Here is a 17,587-nt window from a genome sequence, read left to right on the forward strand (position 1 = left end):
TCAGCAGGTTTCTAAAGGACCAGACAGTTTGGTCTGCTTCATGTTTGAATTTTTGCCATAGAAGAAATATTGCGATACTGGTATCATCACAGCCCTAGCTAACATATGTTTTTGCTCATGGTTGTGGCTATGTGTGCCCCTTCCTACCCAAAAATATCATTTCTGGGTAATATTTCTGGCCATTTAAGTGACCCATTTCGAGCCAAATGTTCCATAATTAACATGAATATGAATTATTTTTGTATAACTACAATGCTTTACTTCTATTCACAATGACACTGAGTATTTTCTAAATGTGAATAATCGTTTGAGGCAAAGAGTTGAATGTTTTTACATTAACTATCATCACAGGATGTCAGGCTGTGCAGTCTCAGAAGAAGGCTGTTCATCTCTGGCTTCAGCCCTGACGTCGAACCCCTCACACCTGAGAGAGCTGGATCTAAGCAGGAATGGCCCTGGAGGCTCAGGAGTGGAGAAGCTCTCTGCAGTACTGGTGGATACACACTGTAAACTTGAGACACTGAGGTGAATAATTGAATAGTCTTCTTTCTACAGTATCTCATATTTCTGAGTGAAGAGTGACGGCGTTAATACTTCTTTCTGCAGGCTGTCAAACTGTAGTATCACAGAAGAAGGCTGTGCTTCTCTGGCTTCAGCTGTGACGTCAAACCCCTCTCACCTGAGAGAGCTGGACCTGAGCGGGAATAACTTAGGAGACTCCGAATTAGAACGCCTGACAGTTGTTTTGAAGAATCCACAGTGCAAACTTGAGAAACTGTTGTAAACAACTCATTATTTTGAGCACTTGAGAAATGTTTTCATAGATAATATTTTATGTTATTGATATTTTCAATTGAACACTATGGTCTTATTTTACATTAACTAGACTATATAGCAATGCATATGAAATAATATGTATCTCATTGACTTATTAACAAATATGCACCTCATGTTACCAATCTTTAAAAAAATTCACTTCTCTCCAAAGGCTTAAAAAATGCACATTCACAGTGGAAGGCTGTGCTGCTCTGGCTCTGGCTTTAGCCCTGAGGCCAAACCCATCACACCTGAGAGAGCTGGACCTAAGTGAGAACCAACCTGGTAACTTAGGAGTAAAACTACTCTCTTCTGTACTGGAGGATAAACGCTGTACACTGGAAACACTGAGGTAAAGACTGTGTCCTCATGGTGGTTGGTTCAAGCAGGGCAAAAAGTCGGAACTGAACTGGCAGACTGCATTTGGTTTGGCAGCACTGCTCTGCGGCTGACGCTGTTCTGTTTCCACCCTTCTGGGTGTGTGTGTTGTGAGGTTTGGTCAAATAAACAATAACGGATCTGTTCTATATCTCCCTAGGTTGAATGATTGCAACCTCACTGAGAAATGCTGTGAAGCGCTGGCTTCAGCTCTCAGCTCCAGCACTTCAAGTTTGAGAGAGCTAGACCTGGGGAAAAACAAACTCCACGATGTGGGGGTGAAGCTGTTCTCTGTTGGACTGGGGAATACCTACTGTAATCTGGCAACACTGAGGTAAGAGAGCTAAATTATACATGATACTTTTGTATATATAGTGTATGTGGACACCCATTTAAATAAGTGGATTCGGCTATTTCAGCAACAGGTGTGAAAAATCGAGCATACAGCCATGCAATCTCCGTAGACAAACATTGGCAGTAGAATGGCCTTACTGAAGCGCTCAATGACTTTCAACGTGGCACTGTCATAGGATGCCATCTTTCCGACAAGTCAATTCGTCAAATTTCTGCCCTGCTAGAGCTGCCCCAGTCAACTGTAAGTGCTGTTATTGTGAAGTGGAAACGTCTAGGACAACAACGGATCAGCCGCGAAGTGGTAGGTCATACACGCTCACAGAACGAGTCCGCTGAAGTACTTAGCATGTAAAAATAGTTTGTCCTCGGTTGCAACACTCACTACCAAGTCCCAAACGGCATCTGGAAGCAACTGCAGCACAATAACTGTTAGTCGGGAGCTTCATGAAATGGGTTTCCATGGCGAAGCAGCCGCACACAAGCGTAAGATCACCATGCGCAATGCCAAGCCTCTGCTGGAGTGGTGTAAAGCTCACCGACATTGGACTCTGGACCAATGGAAATGCGTTCTCTGGAGTGATGAATCACGCTGCACCATCTGGAAGTCCGATGAACAAATCTGGGTTTGGCAGATGCCAGGAGAACGCTACCTGCCCCAAAGCATAGTGTCAACTGTAAAGTTTGGTGGAGGAGAAATAATGGTCTGGGGCTGTTTTTCATGGTTGGGCTAGGGCCCTCATAATGCTACAGCTTACAATGACATTCTAGATGATTCTGTGCTTGCAACAGTTTGGGGAAGGCCCTTTCCTGTGTCAGCATGACAGTGCCCCCCGTGCACAAAGCAAGGTCCATACAGAAATGGTTTGTCGAGGTCTGTGTGAAAGAACTTGACTGGCTTGCACAGAGCCTTGACCTCAACCGTATCGAACACCTTTGAGATTAATTGGAACGCTGAATGCAAGCCAGTCCTAATCGACCAACATCAGTGCCCGACCTCACTAATGCTCTTGTGGCTGAATGGAAGCAAGTTGTCCCCGCAGCAATGTTCCAACATCTAGTGGAAAGCCTTCCCATAAGAGTGGAGGCTGTTATAGCAGGAAATGAGGGACCAACTCCATATTAATGCCCATGAATTTGAAATGAGATGTTCGACGAGCAGGTTTCCAAAATACTTTTGGTCATATAGTGTAAATGAAGTATCACAAAGTTAATCACTTCGATTGATTAAACTTGAGTTAGATAATGGAGAAGTTAGACAATCATGAAGGTGACAGATGATTCATATTATTTAACAATGTATATGAATCAACAAATGATATATTGCAATGTACAGTATATTGGATGATCGTATTGAATCTACAAATGATACACTACTACTTATTGGATGATTATGATACATTGATAAATATGTCTTATCCCAATTTATCAAAGATAAGTTGTGTGAAGTCCAAGACTGTCTGAATTTTTATCCTTCTCTCTGTAGGCTGTCAGATTGTGGTGTCACAGCGAACGGGATTTCCTTCTTGTCTTCAGCACTCAAGACAAATCCCTCATTCCTGAGAGAGCTGGACATGAGTGGGAATAGTCTAGGAGATTCAGGAGTAAACCTGCTCTCTGCCGTACTGGAAAATCTGCATTGTAATCTGGAGACATTGCAGTACGTATTGTGACCATCATATTACAAGGTATATGTTATTTTAACTAAAGAGATTTTAACACATTCCAAACAAAAATGGTATTTCCTTTAGCTTGAAGGACTGCAATCTCACTGAGAGATGTTGTGGTGCCCTGGCCTCAGCTCTCAGCTCAAAGTGCTGTAGTCTGAGAGAGCTGGACCTGAGTGGCAACGAGCTGAAGAATTCAGGGATGGAACTGCTCTGTGTTGGATTGGGGAGTCCTCACTGTAAAGTGAAGACACTCAGGTAAGCTCCATAGAAATATAATTAACATATACCCTCAGACTATGGCTAATTGGCTAATTCCAATTCTATGGTATCATCCACTTGAATCACATAAATTAGCACCACAACAAAAACAGTACATCAGAATGACTACACTTTGGAAGATAATGTTATGCTGAGACATTCAATCAGGTTATTCAGTCATATTCAATCACACTGATTTCTGAGCTGGGTTCGGTGTAGGCCAGGGTTGGGGTCAATTCAGGAAGTACACTGACATTCCTATCATTATTTTCTCGCAATGTTTTTCAATTAGGAAAATTTGGGATTTGGTTTACTTTCTGAGTTGCCTGGAATTTACCCCAACCCTGGTGAAGGCAGCAGGTGGATATCTGTAAGATACACAAGTGTATACACATAACACTAACACACAATGTGTGTGTGTGAGGAAACCTGGGTGTTTTATCTAAGCCTTTTCTCCCTCTGGTGGCGAGAACACACATACAGTACATTATTTTCTATTGCACATGTAATATTAATCTCTTTGCTGGCAAGTCAATTACCATGCCTTTAGGTAATAATACTTGATTACAGAATTGCTGTTTTGAGTCTGCTTATCTGAGCAATGTAACTAGGGCTTACAGACAGTGTTTTCATATTTTCTCCCTCCTTGCTCTCTTGGTCTTTCTCCTCCCTCACTCACTTTTTCTGCAGACTGTCACGCTGTAGAGTCACAGATGAGGGATGTTCTTCTCTGGCTTCAGCTCTGTTGTCCAACCCGTCACACCTGAGAGAAATTAATCTAGACAACAACTACCCTGGGTACTCTGGATTGAGACTGCTCTCTGCCGTAATGGAGGACCCGACCTTTAAGCTGGAGACACTGAGGTTAGGGCTTCTGAATTGTTGAGGGCCCAGTTTTTCAAAAACATTTAATCTAGATCAAAATTATCCTGTGCTGTCTCAATCCGGTTTCCCCCATTCGATTTTGGAAACACACAGGATGACAATATTTAGACTTAATGTCATATAACATATTTTTTGTAGGATATAATGGGATTTTTCATTTTGTCTTAATACGACATCCCAAAATAAAAAAGGGACCACAGCTGGAGGGGGATCCGAATTTAATACAACACATTTTTGATCTGGATTAAATGTTTTTGGAAAAACTGGGTCCAGAAAATCTATATCAGATCTGAGTTCAAATACTATTTTGAAGTCATTTTAAATACATTAGCTGGGCTTGATTTGTACTTTCATTTATCAATAGAACCAATAGAATAGTCGAGTGCAAACCCTTCCCAGCTGGCACTATTGGAAGGCAACATCAAACACTAAAAGTATTTGAAAGATTTCAAATTGTTATTTTAACCCAGGTATTTTGATATTAATGTTGATCAATAGTTGCATTCTTTTGGGACATTAATCAAATATGGGTATCTGTATCTTTGACCTGAATGATTGTTTATGTTTATCAATCTATCAACAGTGCATGGCCTTATCCTGTGGGGAGAGAGAAATGATCGAAGGACATAATGGATGAATTATGTATCCAAAAACACAATGTACAGAGCAGATATATATTTGTACTGATAAATATTTGTAGATGTTTGTACATGTCTGTAATGTTTTATGACATAATGAATGACTGCCTGTATCCAAAGACACAATGTACAGAGCATATATATATTTGTACTGATAAATATTTGTAGATGTTTGTACATCTCTGTAGATGTTTTATGACATAATGAATGACTGACTGTATCCAAAGACACAGTGTACTGAGCGGATGCATTCTTACATGTCTGTAGATATTTTATTATGTGGGTGATTTTTCTACAACCTGTTCATTTTTCAATGTATGCGATGAGTCTAGAGGCTGGGACAGTTATTCAGGCACATCACTATGGTACGTTATTTGTTTTCCAGTTATGCATGTTCAATCTATTTCAATAAAGAAGCATTAACAGATTTATAATTTGCCTTTGTCACTTGTGGAATTATTATTTTACATCTGTCATCAAACACAGGATATAAAATGTTTTACCCTATTAGCTGATAATTTTTGGTGCTATAACAGGACAGACACCCATAATATTTGAACCAGCCACCTTTCGGTTACTGGCCCATTGCTCTAGCTGCTAGGCTACCTGTCGCAAACCGGGATGCATCCCAAATCTCCTGAAGTGTGAACTTGTTCACTACATCCCACAAATCTAATAGCATTGAAATGGTGGAGGTATGGGCTAGTTTATACCAGTCATTCCAGTAAAGGGAAGTGATCAAGTGGAAAATTGACAGATTTCAAAGTATAATTCCTTCATAGTGTAATTTGCCAGTACCTCATTTGACATATGTGGACACCTGCTCGTCGAACAGCTCACTCCAAAATCATGAGCATTAATATGGAGTTGGTCCCCCATTTGCTGCTATTACAGCCTCCTAGGAAGGCTTTCCACTTGATGTTGGAACATTGCTGCGGGGACTTGCTTCCATTCAGACACAAGCATTAGTGAGGTTGGGCGCTGATGTTGGGTGATTAGGCCTCGCTCTCAGTCGCCGTTCCAATTCATCCCAAAGGTGTTCGATGGGGATGAGTTCAGGGCCCTGTGCAAGCCAGCCAAGTTCTTCCACACCGATCTCAAAAAAAATATTTCTGTACGGACCTCGCTTTGTTCACAGGGGCATTGTCATGCTGAAACAGGAAAGGGTCTTCCCCAAACTGTTGCCACAAAGTTGGAAGCACAGTATCGTCTAGAATGTCATTGTATGCTGTAGCGTTAAGATTTCCCTTTTACTGGAACTAAGGCGCCTGAACCATGAAAAACAGCCCCAGACCACTATTCCTCCTCCACCAAACAGTTGGCACTATGCAGTGGGGCAGGTAGCGTTCTCCTGGCATCCGCCAAACCCAGGTTCGTCCATCCGACTGCCAGATGGTGAAACATGATTCATCACTCCAGAGAATGCGTTTCCACTACTCCAGAGTGCTTTACGACACTCCAGCCGAATAGGAGTGTTGTAACGCACACGGAAAGTATTCAGACCCCTTGACTTTTTCCACATTTTGTCACTTTACAGCCCTATTTTAAACTGATTAAATATGATTTATTTCTCATCAATCTATGCACAATACCCCATAATGACAAAGCGAAAACAGGTTTTTAGAATTTTTGCAAATTTATCAAATAAATAAAAAACACAGAAATACCTTAGATACAAAAGTATTCAGACCCTTTGCTATGAGACTCAAATGGAGCTCAGGTGCATCCTGTTTTCATTGATCATCCTTTTAGATGTTTCTACAACTTGACTGGTGTCCACTTGTGGTAAATTCAATTGATTGGACATGATTTGGAAAGGCACACACCTTTATAAGGTCCCACACTTGACAGTGCATGTCAGAGCGAAAGCCATGAGGTCGAAGGAATTGTCCGTAGAGCTCCGGGACAGGATTGTGTCGAGGCTCAACCTATCTGGTTGGCCGACTGGTCCCATCTGTCAGGCCGACTGGTTCCATCTGGCCGGTCGGACCACCCTATCTGCCCGGCCAGACCGGTCCTATCTGACCAGCCGGTCGACCAGACCTATCTGGCCCCTCTTCGTTCTCCTCTTCTCTCTCCACTTCTCTCTCTCCCCACCCTCCCTCCTAGGCACTCTGATGGGCGACCCACTGGTCATGCTGAGCCTGTACCCAGAGTTCCCCTTCTTTCTGTGAGTGTTCTCTCCTTCCAACCCTTGTCTCAAGTCAGTTCAAGTTGTTTACGAACACATTTAGCCATGTCATTCTGTTTGGTGTTAATCCAAATCCAAAGGTAAACAGTGACATTGTTTGACAGTTAATGTTTACATCTCATAATTTGTAGCAGGTAGGCAACATATTTAAATGTCTATGTCTTGGGCCTTTAATATGTTTTGGTGATGACCCTTTGACCTTGTGTGTGTCTTTCTGGACGTCAGTAAGAGTGAGGACTACAGCCAGAAGACTATGGATGAGGCTCTGCAGAATTTGAAGAGAAGGAGGGCTGACCTAGGAGGTACAAAGATCGCTTAGCCTTTAAAACATATCTACAGTCATTCCTGCCTTCCCTACCAGCCTAGACAGGTAGCTAACACTGCTTACTCATACGACTTATACAAAAACAAACACACACACACACACACTGTAATTCATAGTTCCACCTGAAACACCTCAAACTCCCCAGACCATTCCATGACTTCAATCACATGTACTGCATGTTCACTACAATGGCATGTTAAGTTACAGTTACACCCAACCAATGGCATGTTTAGTTACAGAGTTACTCCCAACTAATGGCATGTTTAGTTACAGAGTTACACCCAACTAATGGCATGTTTAGTTACAGAGTTACACCCAACTAATGGCATGTTTAGTTACAGAGTTACACCCAACTAATGGCATGTTTAGTTACAGAGTTACACCCAACTAATGGCATGTTTAGTTACAGAGTTACTCCCAACTAATGGCATGTTTAGTTACAGAGTTACTCCCAACTAATGGCATGTTTAGTTACAGAGTTACACCCAACTAATGGCATGTTTAGTTACAGAGTTACACCCAACTAATGGCATGTTTAGTTACAGAGTTACACCCAACTAATGGCATGTTAAGTTACAGTTACACCCAACTAATGGGATGTTTAGTTACAGAGTTACACCCGACTAATGGCATGTTTAGTTACAGAGTTACACACAACCAATGGCATGTTTAGTTACAGAGTTACACCCAACTAATGGCATGTTTAGTTACAGAGTTACACCCAACTAATGGCAGGTTTAGTTACAGAGTTACACCCAACTAATGGCATGTTTAGTTACAGAGTTACACCCAACTAATGGCATGTTTAGTTACAGAGTTACACACAACTAACAGCATGTTTAGTTTTTTGTAATCACTTTGGTACTATTTTCACAAGTATGTGGTGCATTTTCACAACTCCAAGTATAAAACTCCAAACTGGCCAGTTTTTCATTTAAAACCTGTCATTTTGTCTTCATTTGGATTGTAAACATCTCACCACACAACCATTGTTTCAACATATACATTTATTGTGACATGTAATGAGAACTTTGGTTTAATCACCAAAACAACATAATTAGATAATTTCAATTTAGTCGTATTAACTACCAGATAATGTCACGCCGTAGAGATCCTTTTTATGTCTCTATTTTGGTTGGTCAGGGCGTGAGTTTGGGTGGGCATTCTATGTCTGGTGTTCTATGTTGTCCTTGTTTTGTATTTCTGTGTGTTTGGCCTGGTATGGTTCTCAATCAGAGGCAGCTGTCTATCGTTGTCTCTGATTGAGAATCATACTTAGGTAGCCTGTTCCCACCTGTGTTTGTTGGTGGTTGTTTTCTGTTTAGTGTATGTCACCTTGCAGAACTGTTCGTTTATCGTTTTTGTTGTTTTGTTCTTGTATTCGTATTCATTAAAAGGAATTATGAATACTTACCACGCTGCACCTTGGTCTTCTCCTTCTCCTCTATACGACGATCGTTACAGATAATCCAATAGCAAACAATGCAAGAAACTAGTTTCAAATCTCCCTTAGAAGTGCTGAAAGTAATATGCTCCAGTACTGTAATTTACAGTAAATTACACAGTTTTCACAATAGGCAATAGATATACATTACCCAATGTATGTCTATTGTATGTCTAAATTAACAGGCAATCAATCATTTCCATAATATCTATCCAATGTGTAATCAAAGGTGTGATCAATGAAGATCCTTTACAATCATTCATGCAAAAACGTGCTTCTACACCTGCATTGCTTGCTGTTTGGGGTTTTAGGCTGGGTTTCTGTACAGCACTTTGAGATATCAGCTGATGTAAGAAGGGCTATATAAATACATTTGATTTGATTTATGTTGAACACTATTTGGATTTGGATTGGGATATTGTAAATTCCTATGATTTTTTTGTTGTTTTTGTGAATGATGTATGCAAGGTGGCTGACTGTATTTAAAAAAAGCTATTTCATGTCAGTTGTTCTTAATTAAATTACACTTGAATTGCTGTGGCAATGGTGGCTTCAAATAGTGATTAAATAAAATTAAAGTGTATTGGTCACGAACACAGTTTAGCACATCAACGTGCATTTGGAATGTTACACCAGTGACAAAGTGTCCACACTACTTACTTTCCCCAATGTGGTGATTTTTTTTTTTTTTACAGTACCGGTCAAAAGCTTTAGAACACCGACTCATTCAAGGGTTTTTCTTTGTTTTTACTATTTTCTACGTTATAGAATAATAGTGAAGACATCAAAACTATGAAATAACACAAAGCTGTCATCAAGGCACTGGGTGGCTATTTGAAGAATCTCAAATATAAAATATATATTGATTTCTTTAACACTTTACTACATGATTCCTGTGTTATTTCATAGTTTTGATGTCTTCACTATTATTCTACAATGTAGAAAATAGTAAAAAATAAAGAAAAACCCTTGAATGAGTAGGTATTCTAAAACTTAGCATAGACCGGTAGTGTATACATTTTATATATTGTATAACATATGTCATGGCCTAGTTTACTGCTTGGGCATATTAGTCACCTACAAATCATAAAATATGCCTATTCACTATGTTTTATTTGTGCAATGGCTTGAATAATTTGCTCAGGACATGTACTGTTGAAGTCGGAAGTTTACGTACACCTTAGCCAAATACATTTAAACTCAGTTTTTCACAATTCCTGACTTTTAATCCGAGTAAAAATTCCCTGTTTTAGGTCAGTTAGGATCACCACTTTATTTTAAGAATGTGAAATGTCAGAATAATAGTAGAGAGAATGATTTATTTCAGCTTGTATTTCTTTCATCACATTCCGAGTGGGTCAGAAGTTTACACGCACTCAATTAGTATTTGGTAGCATTGCCTTTAAATTGTTAACTTGGGTCAAATGTTTCGGGTAACCTTACAGAACCTCCCACAATAAGCTGGGTGAATTTTGGCCCATTCCTCCTGACAGAACTGGTGTAACTGAGTCAGGTTTATAGGCCTCCTTGCTCGCACATGCTTTTTCAGTTCTGCCCACAAATTTTCTATAGGATTTAGGTCAGGGCTTTGTGATGGCCACTCCAATACCTTGACTTTGTTGCCTTGAGATGTTGCTTCAATATATCCACATAATATTATTTCCTCATGATGCCATCGATTTTCAGAAGTGTACCAGTCCCTCCTGCAGCAAAGCACCCCCACAACATGATGCTGCCACCCCTGTGCTTCACGGTTGGCATGGTGTTCTTCAGCTTGCAAGCCTCCCCATTTTTCCTCCAAACATAACAATGGTCATTATGGCCAAACAGTTCTATTTTTGTTTCATCAGACCAGAGGACATTTCTCAAAAAGGTAGATCTTTGTCCCCATGTGCAGATGCAAACCGAAGTCTGGCTTTTTTTATGGCAGTTTTGGAGCAGTGGCTTCTTCCTTGCTGAGCGGCCTTTCAGGTTATGTCGATATAGGACTCGTTTTACTGTGGATATATATACTTTTGTACCTGTTTCCTCCAGCATCTTCACAATGTCCTTTGCTGTTGTTCTAGGATTGATAGCACTTTTCGCACCAAATTACGTTCATCTCTAGGAGACAGAACGCGTCTCCTTCCTGAGCGGTATGACGGCTGCGTGGTCCCATAGTGTTTATACTTGCGTACTATTGTTTGTACAGATGAACGTGGTACCTTCAGGCGTTTGGAAATTGCTCCCAAGGATGAACCAGACATGTGGGGGTCTACAATTTTTTTCTGATGTCTTGGCTGATTTCTTTTGATTTTCCCATGATGTCAAGCAAAGAGGCACTGAGTGTGAAAGTATGCCTTGAAATACATCCACAGGTACACCTCCAATTGACTCAAATGATGTCAATTAGCCTATCAGAAGCTTCTTAAGCCATGATATAATTTTCTGGAATTTTCCAAGCTGTTTAAAGGCACAGTCAACTTAGTGTATGTAAACTTCTGACCCACTGGAATTGTGATACAGTGAATTATAAGTGAAATAATCTGTTTGTAAACAATTGAATGGAAAAATGACTTGTGTCATGCACAAAGTAGATGTCCAAACCGACTTGCCAAAACTATAGTTTGTTAACAAGAAATTTGTGGAGTGGTTGAAAAATTAGTTTTAATGACTCCAACCTAAGTGTATGTGAACTTCCGACTTCAATTCTACAGTATATCTTATAACCTCCTATTAGGCGGGGTAGCCACCCTTTGCCTTGATGACAGCTTCAAATCAAACTTTATTTGTCACATGTGCCGAATACAACAAGTGTAGACCTTCCCGTGAAATGCTTACTTACAAGCCCTAGCTCTAGCGTTGCACACTCTTTGCATTCTCTCAACCAGCTTCATGACGTAGTCACCAGGAATGCTTTTCCAACAGTCTTGAAGGAGTTTCCACATATGCTGAGCACTTGTTTGCTGCTTTTCCTTCACTATGCTGTTCAACTCATCTCAAACCATCTCAATTAGGTTGAGGTTGGGTGATTGTGAAGGCCAGGTCATCTGATGCAGCACTCCATCACTCTCCTTCTTGGTCAAATAGCCCTTACACAGCCTGGAGGTGTGTTTTGGGTCACCTCTGAACAGTTGATGTTGAGATGTGTCTGTTACTTGAACTCTGTGAAGCATTTATTTGGGTTTCAATCTGAGGTGCAGTTAATTACCAATTTCTGAGGCTGGTAACTAATGAACTTATCCTCTGCAGCAGAGGTAACTCTGGGTCTTCCTTTCCTCTGGCGGTCCTCATGAGGGCCAGTTGCATCATAGTGCTTGATGGTTTTTGTGACTGCATTTGAAGAAACGTCAAAAGTTCTTTAATTTTTCCGGATTGACTGACCTTCATGTCTGAAAGTAATGATGGACTGTCGTTTCTCTTTGGTTATTTGAGCTGTTCTTGCCGTAATATGGACTTGGTCTTCTACCAAATAGGGCTATCTTCTGTATACCACCCCTACCTTGTCACAACATAACTGATTGGCTCAAACGCATGAAGAAGGAAAGAAATTCCACAAATGTACTTTTAAGAAGGCTCATGTGTTAATTGTCATCAAGGCAAAGGGTGGCTACTTTGAAGAATCTCAATTATAAAATATATCTTCATTTGTTTAACACTTTTCTGGTTACTACATTATTCCATATGTGTTATTTCATCGTTTTGATGTCTTCACTATTATTCTACAATGTAGAAATTTTAAACAAACTTGAATGAGTAGGTGTGTCCAAACTTTTGACTGGTACTGTATTTCTATTGATTGAAATTATATTCAATATGATTCTATAACTTTAACATTAAGTAACTCCCAGTACATTGCACCCTATATGAAATCCCATAGAAATGCATTATGTCCAGCAAAGATGTACATTGTAAGGGAAATGTTTATGCTTGTGCTATTCTTATAACTAATAATATTCGTATAACTAATTTCTGTGTTCTATTCATGTGCTGTTCTATAAACCAATTTCTGTGTTCATTTAAAAAACAAAAACAATCCACCTTTATTTAACCAGGTAGGCCAGTTGAGAACAAGTTCTCATATTCACCTGTGACCTGGCCAAGATAAAGCAAAGCAGTGCGACAAAAACAACAACACAGAGTTACACATGGGATAAACAAAAGTACAGTCAATAACACAATAGAAAAATCTATGTACAGTGTGTGCAAATGTAGTAAAATTAGGGAGGTAAGGCAATAAATAGGCCATAGTGGCGAAAAAATTACAATTTAGCAATTAACACTGGAGTGATAGATGTGCAGATGATGATGTGCAAGTAGAAATACTGGGGTGCAAAAGAGCAACAACAAAAAAATAACAATATGGGGATGAGGTAGTTGGGTGTGATATTTACAGATGGTACAGTGATCGGTAAGCTGCTCTGACAGCTGATGCTTAAAGTTAGAGAGGGAGATATAAGTCTCCAGCTTCAGTGATTTTTGCAATTCGTTCCAGTCATTGGCAGCAAAGAACTGGAAGGAAAGGCGGCCAAAAGAGGTGTTGGCTTTGGGGATGACCAGTGAAATATACTTGCTGGAGCGTGTGCTATGGATGGGTGTTGCTATGGTGACCAGTGTGCTGAGATAAGTGGCTGACTGTATAAATCCTCACTATCAGTAGCTGCAATTTGGCAGTACGCCCAGACCGTGTTTTGAGAACGAATGACGTTGTTTTGAGAACAAACAAACGATATCTCAGTTTCAAGGTCTCAGCTTAGAGAGGAGAAGCCTCATGAGATGTTGGTCTGTCACATGTTATGAAACAGTATTGGTCGGTCACATGAATGGAAAAAAACGGTAATGATGAATTAATTATGCTAAATCATGCAAATATAACTTGTCTGTGTATAGCTGTATATAAGACAACTGCTGGGTCTGCCAAGGGAGAGCTCCTGATTGACATGTGTACTATGGTGCATTGAGTTGGTTGGAACCTCTCCAACGCGCTGACAATAAACAATGAGTCATTTAAGATTGACTTCGAATGTCCCTGTGTAAGAATTTCCATACCACCATTTTCAAAAAATGTCTTCATAATGAGTGCACCAAATTGTACATAAAGCTAGGGGAAGTCTAAACAATGATGCCTAGCTATTACCGATTTAATCATAGGGTACACATTTTCTAATATGGCCGCCAAACAGCTCCAGCCCACTGAGCACACACTGGTTGAATCAATGTTGTTTCAACGTTATTGTCGGCCTAATGTGTGGAATCTACCTTGAAAACACATTTGGATGTGCAAAAGTCATCAACCAGTATGGTTTTCATCTAATTTCAACCAGCGTTGTAAACATTGAAATTAGGGTAAAAGTTCAATTAAAAAACAATGACTTAACCTGACTAACAGGTTGTTACATCAATCTAATGTCAACATGATCATACGTTGAAATTGCAGTGAAAATAGGGTTATGTTTAAGGACTCTACACACTCTATGCAAAAGGAGCTACGGAGCGTTCTATATGTTCCTCTGTTGAGGTTGTCTGCTCTGTCACCCTTTTTGAGCCTATGTTGTGTGGAGGGCAGGCTGAGGCCTACAGCTGGGGCAGCTGGCTGTATGGAATGGCACCCCATTGCGGCCTTGGCAGTAGGCGGAGATCAGGCACCCTCTCCGGGGGTCGGCCCCCCTTCCCTGAGTTGGCCCCACCCCTTTCCGGCCCTCTCCCCCCCTTTTCCTGGTGCAGGTAGCTGGGTCTCTCTAGTGGCTCCCCTTTGTGGCCGTGGTTGGGGATTGGGCCCCCTCTCCAGGAGTTAGCCGCCCTTACTGGGTCGGCCCCAGCACCCTCCGGCCCTCTCCCCCCATTCCCTGGGCAGGAAGCTGGCTGGATGTAGCGTCCACTGGTGGCCACGGGCGGGGGTCAGCCCCCATCCCTGAGTCGGCCCCAGCCTTCTCTGGCCGCCCCCCCCCACCCTTTCCCTGGTGCAGGGAGCTGGGTGGATGTAGTGGTGACCGTGGGTGAGGGTTGGCCCCACTCCCTGAGTGTTGGTCCCCCCTATCCCGGGTCGGCGCCATCCCTCTCTGGCCCTCTCCCCCGACCTCCCTAGTGCATGGAGCTAGGTGTATGTAGTGGCGCCCCTGGTTGCCTTGGGTGGGGGTCGGCCCACCTCCCTGGGTTGGCCTCAGCCCTCTCTGGCCCTCCCCATATCCCTGGGGCAGGCAGCTGACTGGATGTAGTAACGCACCCTGATGGCCGCTGGTGGCGGTCGGGCAACCTCCCTAGGGAAGGGAGCTGGGTGGATGTGTTGGCGCCCCTGATTGCCTTGGGCAGGGGTCGGACCCCTTTATGGGGGACGGCCCACCCCTCCCTTAGTCGGCCTCAGCCCTCTCCCCTCATCTTCCTGGTGCAGGGAGCTGGCTGGATGTACTGGTGCCCCCTGGTGGCCATTGGCGGGGGTAGGTCCCCTCCATGGGTCAGCCTCCACCTCATCTGTTCCTTTCCCCCCAAAGCCCTGGGGAAGGGAGCTGGCTGGATGTAGTGGCGCCCCCTGGTGGCCTTGGGCAGGGGTCAACCCCCCCTCTCTGAGCGTCTGTCCCCGGGGACAGCCACCAATACGGCCCGCTCCCAAGGACTGTAGGCACTTGTTCTCCATGGCCGAGTGAGTAAGACATTTAAGCGTGTTAACCCTAGCAAGGCTCTGAGGATGCAGCATCTCTAGCCGCATCCTCAGGGCATGCGCAGAATAGATGGCTGGAGTGTTTACAGACATATTCAATCTCTCCTTATCCCAGTCTGCAGTCTCCACTTGCTTCAAGATGTCCACCATTGTTCCTGTACCCAAGAAAGCAAAGTTAACTGAAATAAATTACTATCGCCCCGTAGCACTCACTTCTGTCATCATGAATGGCTTTGAGAGGCAAGCTCAGGATCATAGCACCTCCACCTTACATGACACCCGAGAGCCACTTCAATTTGCATACCGCCCCAATAGATCCACAGACGATGCACTACACGCTGCCCTATCCCATCTGGACAAAAGGAATACCTATGTAAGAATGCTGTTCATTGACTATAGCTCAGCCTTCAACACCATAGTACCCTCCAAGCTTATCATTAAGCTTGGGGCCCTGGGTCTGAACCCCACCCTATGCAACTGGGTCCTGGACTTCCTGAGGGGCCGCCCCCAGTTGGTGAAGGTAGGAAACAAAACCTCCACTACGCTGATCCTCAACACAGGGGCCCCACAAGGGTGCGTGCTCAGCCCCTTCCTGTACTCCCTGTTAACCCATGGGGTTAACAGGGAATCATCAAGTTTGCAGATGACACAACAGTAGTAGGCCTGATTACCAACAATGACGAGACAGCCTACAGGGAGCAGGTGAGGGACCTGGCGGAGTGGTGCCAGGAAAAGAACCTCTCCCTCAACGTCAACAAAACCAAGGAGTTGATCGTGAACTTCAGGAGACAGCAGAGGGAGCACAACACTATCCACATCAACGGGACTGAGGTGGAGAAGGTGAAAAGCTTCAAGTTCTTCTTAGTACACACCACTGACAATCTGAAAAGGTCCACCCACACAGACAGTGTGGTGAAGAAGGCGCAACAGCACCTCTTCAACCTCAGAAGGCTGAAGAAATTCAGCTTGGCCCCTAAGACCCTCACAAACTTTTACAGATGCACAATTGAGAGCATCCTGTTGGGCTGTATCACTGCCTGGTACGATAACTGCACCGCCTGCCACCGCAGGGCTCACAGGGCTCACACTGCCTGCCCTCCAGGACACCTACAGCACCCGATGTCACAGGAACGCCAAAAAGATCATCAAGGACATCAACCACCCGAGCCACGGCCTGTTCACCCTGCTATCATCCAGAAGGCGAAGTCCGTACATGGGCATCAAAGCTGGGACCGAGAGACTGAAAAACAGCTTCTATCTCAAGGCCATCACTAGCCGGCTACCACCCGGTTACTCAACCATGCACCTTAGAGGCTGCTGCCCTATGTACATAGCCATGGAATCATTGGTCACTTTAATAATGGAACACTAGTCACTTTAATAATGTTTTCATACTGCTTTAATGGGTTCTGGACTTGATGGGCCGCCCCCAGGTGGTGAAGGTAATAATTACTAATTTCATACATTCAGACCCAATGACTTTTCCCACATTTTGTTATGTTACAGCCTTATTCTAAAAAAGATTACTTTTTTTTTTTTATCCTCAGCTATCTACACACATTACCCCATAATGACAAAGTGAAAACAGGTTTTTAGATTTTTAAAAAATGTAATTAAAATAAAAAGCAGAAATAACTTATTTATATAAGTATTCAGACCCTTTGCTATGAGACTCGAAATTCAGCTCAAGTGCATCCTGTGTCCATTGATCATCCTTGAGATGTTTCTGCAACTTGATTGGAGTCCACCTGTGAGAAATTAAATTGATTGTACATGATTTGGAAAGGCACACACCTGTCTATATACGGTCCCACAGTTGACAGTGCTCGTAGAGCTCCAAGACATGATTGTGTCGAGGTACAGATCTGGGGAAGGGTACCAAAACATTTCTGCAGCACTGAAGATCCTCAAGAACACAGTGGCCTCCATCATTCTTAAATGGAAGAAGTTTAGAACCACCAAGACTCTACTTGGAGCTGGCCGCCCTGCCAAACGGA

The 17,587-nt window shown here is 42.5% G+C and overlaps 1 protein-coding gene across 6 annotated transcripts in view; it reads left to right on the top strand.

Annotated features, from left to right (window-relative positions):
- Positions 1-5,432, top strand: part of LOC139556097 (NLR family CARD domain-containing protein 3-like) — a 30,303-nt gene extending 24,871 nt beyond the window's left edge. For 5 of the 6 annotated variants that reach the window (XM_071369632.1, XM_071369634.1, XM_071369630.1 and 2 more), the window contains exons 8-15: positions 352-525; positions 607-780; positions 989-1,168; positions 1,355-1,528; positions 3,032-3,205; positions 3,297-3,470; positions 4,164-4,337; positions 4,942-5,432. In XM_071369632.1, the coding sequence (XP_071225733.1) occupies positions 352-525; positions 607-780; positions 989-1,168; positions 1,355-1,528; positions 3,032-3,205; positions 3,297-3,470; positions 4,164-4,337; positions 4,942-4,975 (1,258 nt within the window). In that variant the 3' untranslated portion in view covers positions 4,976-5,432. The remainder of the gene's footprint in view (positions 1-351; positions 526-606; positions 781-988; positions 1,169-1,354; positions 1,529-3,031; positions 3,206-3,296; positions 3,471-4,163; positions 4,338-4,941) is intronic. The other variant, XM_071369635.1, reaches the window with a different exon arrangement.
- Positions 5,433-17,587: the final 12,155 nt, after the last annotated feature.

This window comes from Salvelinus alpinus, chromosome 27, assembly GCF_045679555.1.
Source record: "Salvelinus alpinus chromosome 27, SLU_Salpinus.1, whole genome shotgun sequence".
Lineage (NCBI taxonomy): Eukaryota > Metazoa > Chordata > Actinopteri > Salmoniformes > Salmonidae > Salvelinus > Salvelinus alpinus.